This window comes from Antrostomus carolinensis, unplaced genomic scaffold (assembly GCF_000700745.2).
Source record: "Antrostomus carolinensis isolate BGI_N321 unplaced genomic scaffold, ASM70074v2 scaffold4246, whole genome shotgun sequence".
Classification (NCBI taxonomy): Eukaryota; Metazoa; Chordata; class Aves; order Caprimulgiformes; family Caprimulgidae; genus Antrostomus; species Antrostomus carolinensis.
The window spans coordinates 21,680-41,687 of NW_010323782.1; the positions used below are offsets into that span (position 1 = coordinate 21,680).

General features: G+C 35.2%; 1 protein-coding gene across 1 annotated transcript in view; it reads left to right on the forward strand.

Moving 5' to 3' along the window:
- Positions 1-20,008, forward strand: part of LOC104527063 (slit homolog 2 protein) — a gene marked incomplete at its 5' end in the record, with an annotated part of 93,213 nt that overhangs the window by 6,269 nt on the left and 66,936 nt on the right. Inside the window, 4 exons of the mRNA XM_010170680.2 lie at positions 5,796-5,867; positions 9,872-9,943; positions 12,711-12,874; positions 15,220-15,358. Coding sequence (XP_010168982.2) covers positions 5,796-5,867; positions 9,872-9,943; positions 12,711-12,874; positions 15,220-15,358 — 447 coding nt within the window. The remainder of the gene's footprint in view (positions 1-5,795; positions 5,868-9,871; positions 9,944-12,710; positions 12,875-15,219; positions 15,359-20,008) is intronic.

Sequence of the window (20,008 nt, forward strand, 5' to 3'; positions counted from 1 at the left end):
CATGCACAAGATTCCACTGCAACTGGAAGTCTATTTGTCTACTCATCTGTACAAGTGCTGATCCCAATGCATTGCTTGTCTGTGACATGCCTTAATAATTTAAACTGGCATATTTCTCATGCTTGTTCTTATTAGGAATCTTAATTCAACTGCTATTCAACTACTGTTCAGCCACCTGTGTTTCAGGTATTACATCAAGAAGGTTTTTCACAGGATGTGAGTGAAATACATTGTGTATACTTAAGATTTTTATTAAAGTCAAAAATAGCTCTGAAGGAATGAAGAAAAGAATAGTCACACTTCCCTAGTGCCTCCTAAAACTCTTTTTGCCTTGTAATCTTCGGGGAAAAAAGTTGTTCTTTCTGTCTGTTTAAATAAATAGCATTTCTATGCTATTTTTGAAGTTGTTATTTTCATTACAGACTACTTTCCTAAAATTTGACCTACTGAAAACTATTTGGTTTTTTATCAATCAACTTATTTGAGAAATGTTAAAGTCAATTATGTTTTTAAATCAAGCAGAGCGTTTAGCTTTGAAGATGATCAGAAATCTCTGAATGTGAATTGAGTGCTTCCTTACAAGTCTTTTTTTTGGCTCATGAGCCCCTGAGGGAAGGTCTAAAATAGGTAGAATCTTAAAATCTGTCTGAAATAGGTATTTATTTGAGTGACAATAAATGTAAAGAGAATAAAACCTAGGCAGCTGAATTAGGTGTGGTTTCATCTGCTAAGTGCTAATATTTACACAAAATTTTACATGGTATCTGAATTTAACCTAATGAAAAACGTGACCTATGCTTTTCCTAGGAAAAGTACCAAATGTTGCTGTGGTTTATGCAGGTTCCCCTAGATTCTCCTGTGATAATACAAAGCAAATTAAGGTAGAATATTATTTTGAACTGAGTTGATAAACTCTTTGTAAGAAGACTTGGATTCAGTTTTATTTTTAAATTTTATTTGGTTATGTCAAATATTGAGAATAATGCAAATCATTTTTGAGGATTTGAATTTTAAAGAAAATTAGTTTATGCTTCTGTTCAATGGTGAAGTCTCATGGAAAAGTTAGTTGGTCTCTCAGGAACCTTTGGGCCCTTTTGTATCTACACTGCTTTGGAAAGCCAGACTGTCTCTGCTTTACTAAACAGGGAGGGAGACATAGTGATGTCGTGGAGACTTGCTAGGAGGTTTGTTGATGTAACTAAGTAGAAATGGTTCTACGGATAAAAATTTCCTAACTAATATTTAAATAAACCACTCTAACAGAACTTTCATGGGATATGTGCTTATTATGGCTTCCATGATAGAGCAGGAATATATTTGCTTCCCATGTTACAACAGTCACTATTACAATCGTTTGTCATCTAATTGCTAAGCTGCATTATTTCTGGGAAGTCGTACTGTTGTGATAGTATCTTTTGCATCACATAACTTACAGATTGTTCATTCTGTGTTAATCCTCCTTTTCATGTCATTCCTCTGTTTCATTTTGACTTTTTTTTTCATTTTACTCCTGGAATATACTTGTGGGTTTAGCAAGTAGTGCTAGACAATTTTGAGAGGATGGAGCAATTGAACTATACATCTCTTCTCCCTTTTCTTCTAATTTATTCAGCAAGTATACCTTACTTGGGAGTATTGCAAGTCTTGCTTTTTAATTTGGGGATAAAAGAAAAAGGTCCCTTATGTGTATTAGGAAAAAAATGTATTAATTCAAAATGTTTTACAGGGAAAATTTAGCAAAGAACAAAATGAACTACATTAGCAAAATAAACAGCAAGTAGAAAAAAATCACTTGACTTCCAAATGAAAGAATAATCACAATAAATAGTAAGTCATGGGAAACAAGCAATTCTCTGAAGTTTGATAAAAAGTTAGGATATATTCTTACATGGTTTTGTTAATCTTTCTGAACTATGCCTCTGAAATAATTGATTCCTCTTGAAATTGAGAAATAGAAAACATAACTCAGTTCTGTTGTAAAAAATACAAGGAGCCATTAAAAACAGTGACTGTTTCCAGAAATTGTATTGCAGTGATAAATATTGTGCACTCTGTTCTTTTCCCAAGGAAAAATTTCAATGATACGAAATCCAGCATACAATGTGCTAAAACTAGAAATGCTTTCTAAATGTTTTACTGGGGAGAAAGCCACCATAGGGATCTAGAAAAGCTTCAGACTTTTTCTGATGACTTCTTAAACAATGTTTATCATTAATTTGATACATGAGGAGAATCTAATCACTTCTGAACAAAGAAGGTAATGCTGCAGAGTACCTCTCTCACATGGGACCATGGAGTGCCCTCAGGCCATTAAGAACAGGAGAGTAAAGCAGACAGATTGACTGAAATTGTCTCAGCTTTTGACACGGCCTCTAGGAAAAATTAAAGGTTTTCTCTGTAAGAGTCAGTTAACAGGTTTTTTTCTGTATGAGAGTAGTAGTTTTCAAATGTATGCAACATCTTCTATTAGTCATTAAATGCTCTTCTTGTGGGATAACAAGTTTTATTTTTAGATATTTATTTACCATAATCTGATAAACAACATATGCTAAAAGGGAAGAAGATATAAGTTAGCAAAATGTTTCTACAGTGTACGATGTAGCAGCAAAAGCAATAAATAAGAAATAATTTAAAGCAGACATTTTCTTATTAGTTGAATGCTTTTTATTTAGTTCTTACTAGTTCTTATAGCTGAACTCACATAAACATTAACTTTTTCAGTAGCAGTAGATTAGTAAATATATGAAATACATAAGTACTGCTACAGATATGACTGCAAAACCTAATTAATTATCTGTGACAACAGGAAGATTTTGAATGTGACAGTTGTTAGGCATTTTATGAGCTCACAGGAACTACAGGTAATGTACTGTAACTACCTGCCTAAGGTAATGAGCTGCTTTGTGGAAGGGAGGGCAGAAAGAAATAGCAGCTTTCCAAAGGGATGGAGAGATCCCATATAGAAAAGACCCATTGTGGAGATGGGAAGAGGGGGAAGATGATGAAGGAGAGACTGGGAAGAGGGGAAGGATGAGGATGGGCCAGAGTTGCTGGTCCAAGTCTGATCAGTTTCCGTTCTCAGGTTGTATTAATAATTTGAAGACAAGAAAAGAAACTCTCGGGGGAAAAAAGATTTCTAAAGTGGTGTTAGGGTTATTGGTATGCTCAATAACTTAGCGGTGAGAAAAGTTTCATTATAGTATTGTAGATTTTTATGTATGGTTTTGAAAGTCATTATGCTAAAAACAAATTATAAAGCATAACTTGAAATTAGAGAAGTATGTGCTTTTTCCCTCTAGAATTCTTGCTTATGTCATAAGTCATATCATTCACACAACTTGCTATCAGAAACTGGTTTTATCAAAAAAAATTCAGAATGCTTCAGTATATGCATTAGAGGGACATTATAAGTTAATTATACACTGGTTGTGAAATATTGTCTAACTTTCTGTTTGGATTATAAATACAGTGGATATTTTTACCTTTACACAAATACTGTAAATTGCTATTCAAGCCAGGCACACCATCTTCAATGTTGTGTACCTTTCATAGCTTAAAAAATATATAGCATGCCAATTGTTCTTCATGGTGTGTGTCTGATCGTTTTATATCATGGTCGTAACTGATGGAAGATCATCTAAAACATAAAGAAGGTAGTATCATTCAAAGACAGTAATTTATAAAACCAGGAAATATTTCTCCTCTCCTATCTGCAAAATTCCCTTCCCTCAAACTGAAACCAACTAATGAGTTCAGTAGAAACAAAGTAATCTTTCTGGTAAAAAAATGTAAATGGAAACAACTTTCCCTTCGCTAAGGTAGTGGTAATGGTGACTCACCAAAGGAAGAAGTCCAAAAGTTTTCAGGTGCACCACAGCTGCTGCCAGTCTAGTGAAAGAAATCTGCCTTTCAGTTTGTGTAGGACAAGATTTGCTCAAGTGCTTTCTCTGCTGTTAAAAGATTTTCCTTTGTGTATAATATGGATGATTTAGAAGAAGCTGTGTCAGCACTGATTTATACATTGACAGCTAAGGATAATGAGATATGGGCAAACATACAGCTCACCCTTTTACAGATTAACCTACAGACTGCATTAGGCAAATTTGATGGCATTAAAAGATTTTTCCAATTTGTCTGGAAACAATTTCTCTTTTGTATTGTGTCAAGGGTAACATTTCATGCCATTGTACTAATTTAAATAGCTTTGATAAATTGTTCAAGAGGTTAGAGAATTGTACTGTGTATATATTTTACCTCTTTAAAATAAAAAGGCTATTAACTTAATTGTTAAATGAAATTCATTAGTGAAAATTGAAGGAGCCTGAGAAAGTAGGCTTAAATATTCCAACACTGCAGTACTGGTGCTGTAACATTGCACCAAAATGATTAAAGATCATATTTGGGAAATTATAGTTTGCATTTAGCTTTCAGTACACAGAAACACAGACACTGTTACAGTTATGACAATATTTTATTCCTGTGTAGTAGTAACTCAGATGAAAAATATGGATGAAACTAGAAGAACTTTATAGAAGTTGGTACATTACATTCAGTAGTGGGTGTGATGATTTATTAATAAAGTAAAACGTTATCATAGATTCAGAAGAATAACAGAAAATGCTTTAGTAAAACCTCATTAGCCGTGCAGGCTAATATATAATTGAAGACAGAAGGGCAGAGTTCACTTGTACTTTGTTCATTTTCTTAGTATTGTTCACACACATTTACTCATATATATTATCTGACACTGATGAGTTACCAGCTAGGAGAAGATCTTCTGGTTGTTTAAAGTGAGGTTGTATCATCTTTACTTTGCAAGTCGTGCCCTGAAATGCGTAAGACATGGCAGTATTTATAGGAAAAGCTTTCATCAGCAGAGAAACTGCAATTTTGTATTTGAATGGTTGTTAATTTCAGCAGACTTTTTAAATTGAGCAGTATGTACTGTATCAATGTTTTGAATTGAAAAGGAAATAATATTCTTCAGATGAATGTAAATTTTTCATAACTTAATACTTAAAGATTAATAATGTATAGGATGGATTGCTGAGCTTTATGTCCAGAATTCAAGTGCTCTGTTACAATAGCCTATCTGCACGTAATTGCAGAGAGCACAAAGTACGTAGAAAACCACATACTGAAGGTTACAGCAGAAATACTAGTTTCATTTGGAGCAGAATTAAAGGAGATAAGTAACCAAGTATGTAAGTACCTTGGACACTATTATTTCTACAAATAGAAATATTCTAGAAGGTAATTATTCTAAATCACCCCCCACACTCCTGAACCTCCCACTCTGCACGCATGCAGAGAGACCCCTAAAAGTGATGTCTCTCACCGGTCCCTGCCGCGGCGGGGGGAATTAACATGCAGCTGGGCTGCTCTGATAAATGGATTCTGTTAGGTCACCGAGGGGATGCGTGTGACATTAAGTGATTTACCGTCCTTTACCTTAATGAAATTGTTTCAGCAAGATGACGCTGAGAGCTTTTAATGGATAGCTTTTCTTGATGTAATGAAATTGCATTCCTTTGGCATTTAATATAAGGTGCAGTTATTATTTACTGGAGCTTTCCCAGCGCTGCTGTTTTGCGCAGACAGTTCAGAACAAAAAGGGATTTCTGTGGCAGCGTCCAGGCCAGCACGCTGTGTGACAGCCCCGAGCCTACGAGCGTGTTTGCGAGAGCGTCTCCATCAGCGTGGCCTAGCTCCCCGGCCCTGCGGGAGCTTTGCTTTGCACCTCACGCTGCCGGTGCTTGTTTCCCTTACAAATACCTTCCTAATCTGTTTAACAGGCAACTGGATTACAACCAGATCAGCTGTATTGAAGATGGGGCATTTAGGGCTCTGCGCGACCTGGAAGTGCTGTAAGTATTCCCGTATCTCTTACTTGTAGCAAGAGCTCAGTATCTGGGAGTAGTAATGTAAAAGCTTATCTGTGAGCTGCAGCCTGGTGTCAGGATGGTCGAGTGAAAATATGTCTTAAAATAATCCACTGCGATGTGCTATGAAATGGTAAGACAGTGTGGAGAGGCAGTGATATTCCTTTACTCTGACAGACAGCCATTAAACACAATTAAAAAAAAATAGAAAAAAGCAGATGGCAGATACTGTAAGAAAAGAATATATTTCTCTTTAAAATGGGGGAGGGCAGTATTAATGAAACCAATTAATTTTGTAAATTATCCATCACTGTTGAAGAGCCGAACATTTTCAGGATTGCTTTTGTTGTATACTCTGACATCAATTTGGTCTTTCAGACTCTGTTTAAGGAACAACATACTACATGTATTTGACAATCTGGATGTTTTCAAAGAGGCACTTTTCTATCCAACACTACCGTTATGTGTGGAGATGTTTAGCATGTCCACGTTAACTGCATTTTTTTTAAACATTTTAAATTTTATGTGTATAAATTTGTATACGTGTTTTTTATGTCACTGAAGGTTAGTATTGCAATACTCTTGCATACTTTTTCTCACTATCTCAAAGTGTCCATCAGTGAGGTTAGAGGTAACAAAATTATCATCGGTGACCTCTGACCTGAAAATGGTTACTGTAATGAGCGAAGTGCCACAGTTCTCAAAGAATCTGAGGCACAAGACACATTCCTGAACTATTTGCTCTGTCAGTCAAAATGTCACATTTTTCCTGAGCTTTCTACGTTACGAGAAGTGAAAGACTTTGTGTATCAATGAATTACTTCATGGTAGTTTGAATCACACTTGGTAAATCACAACACCTTGGAGGGAGTAAGGGAGGATTTTTTTTGCTGGATTTTAGGAGGTTTTTTTAAGATTCTGAAGAAAATAAACTTCTTTGGCAATAGATAGCGGCTATATGTCCAAGAAACTAAAGAATATGTGAGCTGCTGGTGATAAAGTTTTTTTGTTATTAAGCAATAATTTGTCTTCTGAGTAAATGGATCTGATAGCTAAATTTGTTTGGTGCTTGGGTTTGTTTGTTTTTAATGTAGTGATTCTAGAATAACAGGTCTACTGTTAACTTTCTGGTATAAAGCCATGTAAAATGTACTGTAGGTTCAATGTTGCATCTAATTGTGAAGTTGATGAATTGTTGGTTGTCTCTCAGTAAACCTGATGTTCTGTGAGATTTTTGTCTTTGGAACTCATATATATGACGGAATAACTTTTCCTGTGATGGCTTAATCTGGTTATTATGTTTTTTAATACAAGCCTTTCTTTACAAATGAAAGTGTTAAATATATATTAAAAAAAAAATCTGCAATTTTAATGCAGAAATTTTAGCATTAATTATTAATGCAATTTTTAGTATTTTTAAAAGATTATCCTTGTCACTTGAAGTCAGTGGTAAAATTTACACATCAATTTCAATGAATGCAAAAAATAAAAAAAACCTCTTAAAATAATAGTCTGCTGAAAAAGTAGGTAGTTAGAATTTTATCAATGAATATACGTAGAATATTAGCACTGTTCAAGTATACAACTAAATGTACACTATCTGAATTATGTTATGTGATAAGCAATGATGTAGAGATGTAAGTTTTTAAAAAATTGAAATAGCTGTTTCAAACAGTACCGAAGAGTTCATATCTAGTTCAGCTTCCTTTCCAATATATCTTAAGGAATGAAACATACATAGATCAGACCATACTGTATATGCACTGTGTAGCATATGAGACTATGTATTTTGTTTTCATTTGCAGTTAATTATTCTATCGAAGCACAGAATGTGTGTATTACTTCAAACTATAAGTATATGATAAAGCTTTAAAGTTACCTAGGTTGTAATCCTGTTCAGTGACAGTTTGAAAGGTTTACCAAATAACAGGTCTTATATATTGGTTAAATAATTGTAGAATCTTAGAGGCTGTTAATGTTAAACATACCAAGTCAACCTGAAATCTGGACAGTTCTGAAAAATGAAGGCAATTATAGGTATAATTCTCCTTGTGAATTTCTGTGAAATTTTATTTTTCCTTTGTCTCTTTCTTTTTTTTTCTTTTTTTCTTTTTTTCTTTTTTCTTTTTTTTTTTTTTTTTTTTTCCAAAGGGAAAATCTGCTGTACTGGGGAAACAGTGGCTATAGGAAAACACATAGTGCTTTCATATTAAAAAATTAAAGTACCTAAGAAATTTTAAAAATGTCTTCCAGTCATCACACTCTTTGCAATAGTATGTAACGCTTAGGTAAAAGTATTCAACCAACTTTTTTAAAGATTATATCTCTGTAATGAAATCAAGCATTTCATCATTAGATAGAAATAGTTATGAAATTACTTAATTCCTTATGTATCCCTTATGTCTAATCCTGACACCTTTCTGTACTTTCGCAAAAATAAATTAGTATCTCGTGTATATGAAATAGCAAAGCAAACATCAAACCTGAACTTGAAAATGAAAAAAAAAATTATAAACATACAATCTTGAACAGCTATGGAAATACATACTGATTTCTGTTCCCTTCATTGAAAAGGTACGATTTCAAAACCTTGTAAGAAGTCATGCAGGAAGAACCATGGGAGCTGTCATTTACCATGTGGACATTGTAGGAAAATCCTGACAAGATTTAATGATTGTCATTTATCCATCAAGGCACCTTTTGCAGATATACCTACTTGTCCATTTTTTGTTATTTCGGTTTTGTTCTGCTTTGAAAAAGACATGATTCTCCCTTTTTCTTCTTTTGATTATTCCCCTCTTTGTTTATGTAGCCCTAAGGGCACACAGGGGAGATCCCTTATGCACAGTGAAGAAAACATTTAGGACGTGGAATGAGTAAGCACACAAAGGTAAAATACAGCACATTGCACCAGTAATTAATTGCCTCGTTAATGTGGAGCTGTATAGCCTGACCCTGTTCAGGGTGCTGTAAATTTACCTTTCTGTGTTTCAGGATCAAAGAGTACTCAAAAATTTATTAAAAATGAGGACAAATTACACTTTGTGGCTTAAAAAAAAAAAAAAAAAGAAAAAGAAAAATGTAAACCACTTTTTATTTCAAAAGGGAAAATGGTCAGTGGGAATTATTAGTGCCATAGTTATGTGTTTAAACTCCCAGAGCTCTTTCTCCATTCTGCTTAAATGTGTAATCTCTAAATCAAAACTGAATCATTTATTTCCTTGTTCTGAAGTCAAGCTTGTTTGTATTTTATTTGGAGCCTAAAGACAATATTTAACAGCAGGATCATTCATAAAGATTCATTATCTTTATAAACTACACTTACCAGATATGATGGGTCTGTGCTAGAAGATTTGTTCCTAGTTCCTAACTCAACCTCCAGGCACCTTGACTAAAATTTAAATTATTACTTTGCTAAAGTATTAAGATTCCTGACCCCTTCCATTGTATAGCAGAAGTTCCCCTATTGTTCATGCAGCTCTGGATCATCTATAGGAACTCTGTTCCATGAAAAATCTGATTGCAGCCCAGAGTTAAACTTTTCCTAAAATTCTTGCAAAAACAGGCATATCTTGTACTTATATGCTCTGTCAAAACATATGGACTCTCAGAATCTAGAAAGAAAATCCAGACTCCTAGAATCAATTAATTTTCTCCAATAACTCTCCTTTATATCAAGATGACAACCTTAGTTTGAATACCATAGATGTTCTCAACACTGGTGGAAGCTTCATTTGAGTGAATCATAGGTTACTGGGACCTCAAATTACTTACGATTATTAATGGAATGATCAAACCATTACGATCAAACCATAATGTTTTACCAGAGGTTGAATAGGGAGATAAAGTTAAGCATGGCTGGTTTTTTTTTTCATTATACTCATCCCTGAAAACAGTACACCATGATCTCATTAGTTATGCCTTTTTAAAAAGTGTACTAAATGTGACATAACTGTAGCATGTTAATATGCTTCTTCTTGACTTCACAGCACTCTCAACAATAACAACATTACTCGACTGTCTGTGGCAAGTTTCAACCATATGCCAAAACTCAGAACATTGTAAGTAGTCCCACTGAAACTGGCTGCCATTTTGTTCAGTCCAGCATACCATTTTTTCCTCTATCAAGTTTTGTCAGTGGTCTAGAAATACATATACAGGCAAAGACAGCATAAGCTCCATTAAAAAAATATTGAGGTATCATGAGGTTGATGAGCGTGAAGTCTGTGTGTGCTGTGTGTGTGTATGGCAGCTAATTCTGAAAGGTAAAACTAACAAGTGATGCCGAACCTGATAGTTGGGGCTCAGGAGATAAAGAAGTAGTTGCATACTTTTTCATCAGCTTTTATAGGATGTGGGATGAATAAGTCTATGAAAATGGTTTCATGACCTTTTCCCAGCTGGGTTTTCTATAGTTTTGTATTCAGTCATGGAAAAGCTTCACCTTCTAACAAAAAAGACAGGGGCAGGGAGGGAGTCTTTTTTATATGTTACAGCTGTATATAGAGAGAAATTGATGTTTTTTGAAAGTCAAAAATTTGTTTTACTTTGAGCTATTGAATGGGTCACATTTCATTTAGGAACATGGAAGAATCTTTGATTGGCTGTCAGATGTGATAAATGGGAAATCTTTATGCTTTTATTACTGTACTGCTAGCAGACCTAATTAAACTAAACTGGCTCTCCAACATTCTTTGTAACATAAAGTTATAGCATCATCCGGTAGTGCTATTATAATTAAAGTTGTGTCAGCATTTACAATAAGGTCCCCATTTTTAGAGGTTATGACTTTCATAGACGAACACTTCAGGCTTCTAAAACAGAACATGGTGAAAAAAGGGTATATGCAAATCATACAGTTTGGAGTTATTTCTTTTGTATGTTTATACTGAACTAAGAATAAATGTATATTGTGTTGAATGTCAAAACCAGAATATATCAAGATTTAGTCCTGAGACTCTTTCAAACAAGTTTTCCAGTGAAGTGGGAATCAAAAATAAATGGGATATTTCCATAAGAGTTCAAGAGTAGTTCTTACTGTTAAAGAACTGCTTTTACAAAGAGCCTGTCCATTTTCTTTTACGCATGTTGGGTTGCATAACTGTTTTGAAATCAGTAAGGCTATTCACTCGAGTTAACATTCCATTTGTAAGTGGAGAAACTTCACGCAGGTGAGTAGTTCTGTTGATTTCATAACAGAATTGTAACTATTCTTGCTTGGACAAATACAAGAGTACTTAAATTGTGCTGACCATGGGCTTTTGGTGGCCTCAGCTATATTTTGAGAATAGAATTTCATTCCATTCTTTCAAGTCTGAGACTTGAAAACACGAATGTCTGTGCCTCTTTCAAACCTTCAAATACAGTTTCTATACTGAACCATAAATTACAGTGAATCACATTAGCAACATTTACACTTTTTTGATGGGATTTTTAACCTTTTGAAAAGTTATTTTAGAAACAAAATAAAATGGGACACACAGAGTCCTAGCTTATAGCTGTAACATCCCATTTGCAGTCAAAATATGCTTGTATAACCGTATTGATTTCAGCGGCATTAGTTCTAATTTGCAATGGTGTTCTTGCCTACAGCTGGCCGCAGATTGTACTGAATGAGTGTGCTGTGTTGTAAGCTATATTTGCAAAGGATTCGCCCAAGTATTAGCACAGGAAAATACATTGCCTTTAATTTCTAGTCATTTATGGGCGAAAAAAAAAGAGTTAGTTAAAATCTTTTGTTTATGTTGGTCACACATTTTATGTTGCTTTTCAGGGTTTTTTTAATGGATTAATTAGACCCCTTGTCTAAATTCTGATTTTCTTATAATTCTTTTCCAGTTATTTAGCTAGGGTTAAGCACATCAGCTAAAAAGGACCAGAATGACATTACTCTGTTATGGATGATTCTGAGAAAGGATTTGATTTATAGCTGTGGACATCTTTTTCTGTATTTGAGAAAATGTAAGAGCCAGAGAAAAGTAAGAGCCAGAAAAAAGTAATTTACCTAATTTAATGAATACATTTGTCTGATATTTTATCAATGGCAAAGTACTTTTTGCCACTTGGCAAGGAGCCATGGTCTTGTGTTGGACCCTGCCAACAGAGAGGCAACTTACTTAATTCCATCACTTGCTGCCATTTGGTCTTTTAATTTCAGGCATTGCTTAGAACGTTGGTCCTTCAGAGCCAAAAGCAGCTAATCCTCCTTTCTGTGATTAAACAAAAAGAGAGGAAATCAGAAAAGGGATGTGAAAGAAAGTGTTTTATATTGAGTTATTACTCTGTCTTGTTCAGCAGAAAATGAATATGACCTGGTAAAGGGATTTTGCAGACTGTTTCTATAGAGACTAATAATGGCCAGACTTACAGATATACCTAATTGGAGACCAAATCTTTTATCAACTCTTTTTTTCTGACAGTATATTATCACTGTAGGGCAATTTACTTGAGACTTTTTTTTCTTATTCACTGTTTGTACAGATCTGGACTAGAGAGTCCCACGGCAGCTTTCGAGCTCTTGTATATTTACTTCTTTCTTTTAGACAAGAGAAAAGAAACTACAGATAGGTTATTTTATTAGGAAGCCTTTTTTTTTTTTTCCAATTAATTAGACCACAAATAAAAAGTAATTTTGCTGCCTGTATAGTTTTATTTATTAGCATTTAACTCCCAGACTTTCAGTGAAAGATGTGAAGAATTGCTACCTAATTTACAATTTTTATTAATAAATCAACATAGTTGCTTGCTGAAGGTAGAGCTGGGAAAATTGGTTGCTTTTCTGTTTGTTCTTCCCAATTTGAAAATATTGACATGTTTTTTTACATGCAGTCGTCTTCACTCCAACAACCTCTACTGTGATTGCCACCTGGCCTGGCTGTCTGACTGGCTGCGGCAGCGGCCACGGGTTGGGCTCTACACCCAGTGCATGGGGCCATCCCACCTGCGGGGGCACAACGTAGCCGAGGTCCAAAAACGGGAGTTTGTCTGCAGTGGTAAGGGAGACAGATTTGCTCACCGAGTCCTGTTTTAAAACACACCTACTGACAGTTCAGTGGTGACTGCCAGTGCTGCATGGTGCCTTTTGCTAGCTTTTGCATAATCTAAGTGTTAATGTTTATTAAAAAACAAACTAATCTCTTTTTATCGCTATTTGTATCCATTGTGGGGGTGCTGCTGTCCTTACAAATTTTGTGTAAATGCTGCATTCACATAGATTATATAGCCTTTTAATAGTAAAATTATGGGGCAGAGATGCAGAAAATGGAATAAAAGGTGCACTGACTGGGAACGTAAGGCCTTTAGTAATAAATTATTCTTTTTAACTTTATAGGTTGTTGCTTGTTCTTGTTATTTTCTCTCATTTAAATAATATTCTGAATCTCTAAGTAACTTTCTGAATGTTATTGGTATGCTTTAGTGCATCAGATTTTTTTCTGATATGAAATAATGAAATGACTAACAGTTCATTACTAATCACATTTTCTCTATTCATTTTTTTTTCCTTTATTCATATCTTCTAGATGAGGAAGAAGGCAAGTTTATCTTTCTTATTTCAATATTTTTAGACTCAGATTTAAAATTTTCTGTAAACTTTGTCTACTGTTTCAAGTTTCCTGAAAAACCTTAAAAACTATCTGTCTTTTCAGTGATCCAGCAGGGTTGCTTCTACTGGTTAATTTTCTGCAGAACCCCAGAAGCCTGTTGTGAATTATGCCAAAATTTGCATAGATCTATGCTTTTAAAAGATTTTTGTGGAGAGCACAGTGTTTTGTCCGTATTAAAACAGCCTCTGACATCAACGTTTAAGGCCATCTTCGCATGGCAAACGCTAATGGTACTCTTACCATCAGTTCTGCCTTTCTGTGCACTAAAAAGGGCTCCTAACAAGATAATTTCGTGTATCTTATTTTTTAAATGGTATGGCTGCAGAGCCCAAGTTTCAAGAACAGTTTTATAACTTGGTCATTATAATGCTGATTTTGAGGAAGGGAAATAACCATGTTTTCTCCCTGGATCACTGTATTTTGTTTGATAAAGGTAGGTGAAAATTTTCCTGCCTGTTAGTATTAAAAAAAGTAGTATGTCTCATTTGCTTTGGCAGCTCTTTGTACTTTTGTAACACATACATAAATATGAAATAAAATTATTGTATTATAAACAACTATCTCAAAAGACTAACCTTTTCATTAATTTAAAACTTGAGCAGTTGTTATTTGAAGTTGTAAGTAGGAACAGCACTGGCTGCAACTTATATTGTCAATGTACCCTTCCTGTGTTAATATATTACACATATATATGTAGTGAGAGATGCTAGATTAAGTTGTGATTTCATAGTCAAGAAGGTTGTTTTTTTTTCCTGAGAATTTCAAAACAGACTCTGGCTTTTTTTCTTTAATAAAAAAGTAAGAAAAAGAGGCCTTCATGCCTTTCTCATCCCATTGTACCTTTCCGTATCATTACAAAATAGCAATTCTGTATCATTAAATCGATACAAGAATGAGTGCATTAATGTATTATAAAATGTGCAATCTATCTATTTGAAGGAAATAGGAAAATATCTATTTGATAAGAAATATAGTAAGTTGTTTACTTTCTAAAACATACCTAAATATGAAGTGATTATGTTTAAATGCAATTATAAATGCCAAGTTTAACATATAGCACAAGTATCTGGGAGGAAAAAGTGAGTCATGTAAATTAGCCACCTGAGTTAGTAAGAATGGTAGATTGTGGGAGGAAGAAGTCTGCTGAGCTAACGCAGAGAATATGATCTGTGAAGCTGAAACTTTTACTCATGTTTGTGTGACTGAATGGAAATGTCGTAACTCCAAAATTGTCTGTAAGCGATGTATAGCTGAAGGACTATACTCAAATAAGTATTTGCAGAACAGAACATAACTAGCAGGACACCTTCAGTTTTTGTAGCCAAGTTCATTCATTTCTGTTGACGTGCATTTTTAATACTACACAATCTGAAAAATAAATAATTAGTTTTAAAAAACACAGAATCAATGAAATATAACTGAAAAATGGATGACAGTCATCTTTAACAAGATGATTTTAAATGTCAGTTGCTAAAGAAGTTGAAAAATTATGTAGTGCTAGCACAGTAGTTTAGCATTCATTTTTCATCTCTCAGTAATATCAAAATATTGCTATTAACTGAGTATTTAAATTAACACAATTCAAAAGTATTGATAGTCTACAATGTTTATTTTAGAAGTTCTGCCTTAAATTTTTCAAGGATTTGGAAAATGTGATGCTTTGCTGTTGAGGTAAACTGCACTACTGTTTGACAATATTGTGCAATTTTAGGAGAAATTCTTTGCCTTTGCAGGTCACCAATCCTTCATGGCTCCATCCTGCAGTGTCTTGCACTGCCCTACTGCATGCACCTGTAGTAACAACATTGTGGACTGTCGTGGGAAAGGCCTTACTGAGATCCCAACGAACCTTCCAGAAACCATTACTGAAATGTGCGTAATCTGACCTTTTTTTCAATGAACTTGCAGAAAACAGTATTTTCCTATGTATTAATTTTTGTTATTTTTATAAATTCATGTGTTATATCCGGTAGGAATTTTGGAATACACATTCAGATTCAGATATAAAAGAAAAATGCAGGCATATGAAAATATTTAAGACCTTTATGTTCTCTTATGAGTTAGTTTTGTATATACTACTCACAATCCATAGTTAAAACTGTCTTCTGAGTTGGTTTTTAAGAGTTCAGGAATCCTTGCTTTTCTGCAAGTGAGTGGCTTTTCACTGCAAGCTACAAACCCCATTGCCTTCAGGGTTGCTCGTTGTGCTGGTTTTGGCTGAGATAATATTAATTTTCTTCATAGTAGCTGGTATGCGGTTATGTTTTGGATTTGTGCTGAAAGGAGTATTGGTAACACACTGATGTTTTAGTTACTGCTAGCAGTGCTTACACAAAGCCAAGGCTTTTTCTGCTTCTCATGCCACCCCACCAGACAGTAGGCTGGAGGTGCACAAGAAGGTGTGAGGGGACACAGCTGGGACAGCTGACCCCAACTGACCAAAGTGATAGTCCACACCATACGACGTCAGGCTCAGCATATAAAGCTGGGGGAAGAAGAAGGAAGGGAACAACGTTCAGAGTGATGGTGTTTGTCTTCCCAAGTAACTGCTACATGATGGAGCCCTGCTTTCCTGGGGATGACCAAGCATCTGTCTGTCAATGGGAACTAGGGAATTAATTCCTTGTTTTGCTTTGCTTGTGTACACAGTTTTTGCTTTACCTATTAAACTGTTTTTATCTCAGCCCACGAGTTTTCTCACTTTTAGTCTCCCAATTCTCTCCTCCATTGCATGGGTTAGTAAGCGAGCGAGTGTGGGACTGAGCTGCCTACTAGGGTTAAACCACAGCACTCACCTTCAGTCACTTTATTCATCAGATTCCCTGTTTAGAGAAGCACATCTTTGCAAGAAACCATCAGCAACATATACCACCCATAATAAGTATTCTGCTAAAGCAGTATGAGGTCAGAGGATACTCTCAGAAGGCAAAAGTAAGGTGGTTGAATGGTATCTGTGGTATAGTCATCATGTTAATACCATGCACTTGTAGATAGAAAAGAGCATGCCTGCTGATAAGGTTGTGTGCCATCATATACAGCAGAAATATTTATAAAATGTACAGCCATCCCCTGACCATAGAGCAGAGTCATAGCAAAGGTGCTGTAGAGCTTGCAGGCTTCAAGAGCAATGTGACTGAGAGGTTATGTGGGCACAGAAAGAAAGTTACTGCTGCATTGTCTTCTGTGCAAGGGAGGAGCAAAAGCAAAAGGTGAGCTTGCTGGCAAGACAGACAGAGACTCAGCGTGAGCTTCTTTCTACACTGAAGATGGCAGAGGCAGTGTTTTGGAAGGGAATCTGGGAGTTCCATTTAGGGAAATAGTGGGAAAGTAGCTGTGCCAGCAACTGTGGTAAGGAGCATCTGGCTAGAAGTAGATGAGTTGGAGAGTGTATTCAGAAGAAAAAGCTTGTAAGCACCTTGATGATATAAGATGACGTTAAGAATTTCAGATAAGGAAGGTGAGGGGAACAGATGCCTGAAGTGAAAGGGAAGAGGTCTCCTGAACATACATCCTGTTGTACTTGAAAGTTTAAAAACAGACCTCTACAATGAGATTTTAAAAGATGAAGTAGAGTTTAACAATTTCAAGGCAATTTTATGGCTTGTCGGTATCTGACCTGTGCTTTTCAGCTTTGCAAAATTGGAGCTACTGTGGTTTCTTCTTAGGATGTGAATAATATCACATCTGTCAGTTCATTATTACTGCTGTTAAGACTGACCTCGCTGACCCTCCCTGACCCAATTCAGTCATTCATCTATATCATACAAACACTACATCTGACTTTCACCCCTCTCAGAAAAATACAGTGACTACTTCAGAAAATGCAGTGTTGCACGGACTGTTTTCGTTATTTAATGAGTTGTATACAGGCTTTTTTATTTGCATATATACAACTGGGTGCACAGAGAAGAAGGATAAATATTTCAAGAAAGAAGCAGAGAGTATGTCTCAAACATTCCCCACTATATTTCTGCTGCTAACCACTGGAGCTAACCACTGAATGGTGATTACAGACACTGGAAGACTGACTTTTTTATCAGTATCTTCTAGACTTACATAATTTAGTGGGGGATATGTGCTGTTAACGCCTATACTTCCTTGATTCCTGAATCCTTATTTTAAGGGTCATCACTCACAAAGAAATGATAGGATGTGGACTTGCTAGTTGACTCTGAATCCAGTATTAAAAGAAATTATCATAAGGTAAAAGCAAATGGGAATTTACAGAATGGAAAGGGACTTTCCACTAATCTATTCACTATACTTTCAACATAAGAAAAGCTGTTGTATTTTAAGCATGGACTGGTATGATCTTTAGCAGTTTATTGGCCTGAAGAGTAAAAGCAGCCACATAACAGTACCTCCAGCATTTGGCGAAGTACTTAACAGAGTGGAAACTGAGGCTTAATGTTTCCTGATAGGCTAGTCAGTGTTCAAATCCCAGAGCTGGGCCTTTTCACATTCTGAGATCCATAATCCATTACTACTGATAAATATGTATGCGTGTGCTCATATAACTATGTACAGTATATATACTGTGCTATACTGTATATACTTTATAGTGATATACTGTAAACTATTGGTTGTCTTTCTGTATTGTATCTAGTTTGTAAGTGCTGGCTAAATAAAATGCAGACCACAGTATTTTGCACAGGTCAGTAACACCGTGCATGCCATAAGACATGTGAACATACCTTTATTTAAAAGCTGGTGCAAGAAGAGAGAGAACATTAGAAAGCCAGACTTTAGTAATCATTTTATATTAAACAGAAACATACCAGTGAATGCCAGTGTGACAAGAAAACTGAAATTGGGTGATTGACTTAGATTTTGAGTAAAGCAGACAGACAGATTGAGATAGTAAAATAGATGTAAACAGAAGTACTTACCATACAGTGAGAACAAAACTTTCCAGTTGAGTGGAAGGTAAGGAGGGAAATGTACAGGAAAATAAAGAAATAAAATAAGGCATACGAAAGGCTCTGAAAATGAGGGATAAACTGAGTAAAAGAATTAGAGGATCTTGTATTTGATGAGAATCACATGATCTTTGCTGCTTCCTTGTCAATAGGTTGAAATTTTGACTAATAAGTGTATTTTAATGGTTGTATGGGGAAAGCTTTACACTATACTGGTTGCTTTAACCAGTATACTGGTTAAAGTATACTTTATACTGGGTGCTTAATGAGAGAGAAGAGGCTGGAGAATGAGTGGTTTACAGAGTAAAACAGGTTTTACCAATAATGAAGTGAAAGAGGTCTATGAAACTGGATCAAACCAGCATTCCACCCTGGCTGGTGGCCCACATCAGTTGTTCCTGAAGAATGTTTTGGAAATGGCAATATACACTAATAGGATAAATGTTTTCCTTGCTCACAGTGTGTGCTGGGGTTCTTTCTCAGAAACATGAAAATTTGCCTAGGTTTCAGGAAACATCAAATCTGCTTTAAATGGTACTATGTTCTTAATCTTCAGGTTATTGTAAGCTAATAAATTTTGAGGAAGGGGGTTGCACTCAAAATCTTCCAGTTTAAAATATAGTCTTCAAAAATTTCATTAATTTTCCTTTGTCTTTGTAGAGGGAGAGAAAATACATTCAGGTTTATAATTTGTCCTGCCACCTTCTATTTTACATGCCACCCTCATTTATCTCTTCTCTACATTAACTGTTCCAAGTCCGTTCAGTCTTTTTGGATGCCAAAGCTTTCCATGTCTTAATTAATCTCCTTTTTCTCTGAACTGTTTTCCAATTTTTTTTTACGTGCAATGACCAGAGTTGAATATAATATTCCAGATGATAGTGAACCATCACTTTATATTAATAGAATTTTAGTCTTCTTTCATTTGCCTTTTGCAACCTAATATTCACTTGCTTTCTTTAACTGACAATACAGGTCGCACCATGTTTTCCATTGAACTACCCGTGAAGAGTCGTAGGCCCTTTTTCTTAGCTCTTGTAGTTTTGTTAAGAAACAGAATTTTGTAGGTATAATCCTATTATTCCATCCACAGACATTTCTGAACATTGAATCTGGTTGCATGTTACTTTTGCATGAACTTAAAGGTGTTCTTTCAGAGACTTCAGTCTGCTTTTAACTAACTTCAACATGCAGAAAGATTATGACATTCCTATATTGTTATCATACAATAAAAAGTGTTTAAAAGCTTCATTTTTAAAGAAGCACTTCACAACTGTTGCTTATAGCAACCCCTTAAGATTATATTAGAAAGAATGATTGTATCCCATAAAATAATCTGATTTTTCTTTTGTTCCTTCTGTGGTAACATTGTCAGTATGCCAGAATGGTAGCTGACAGTAAACATTTGAAGAGATGAGACCATGCTGTCACAGTAGCATTAAGAATGCTGAGGAGCTGCTGAACGTGAGGCAGAAGGGTATAGTGAGCCCTGTATTTCCACCACCATTATATAGTTCCCACACACATGGCTTTATTATCTTAATCACCATTTTAAGCACATGCTTTGGCAGGAACTCTGCAGTTCTCAGGGAGAGAGGGAAAG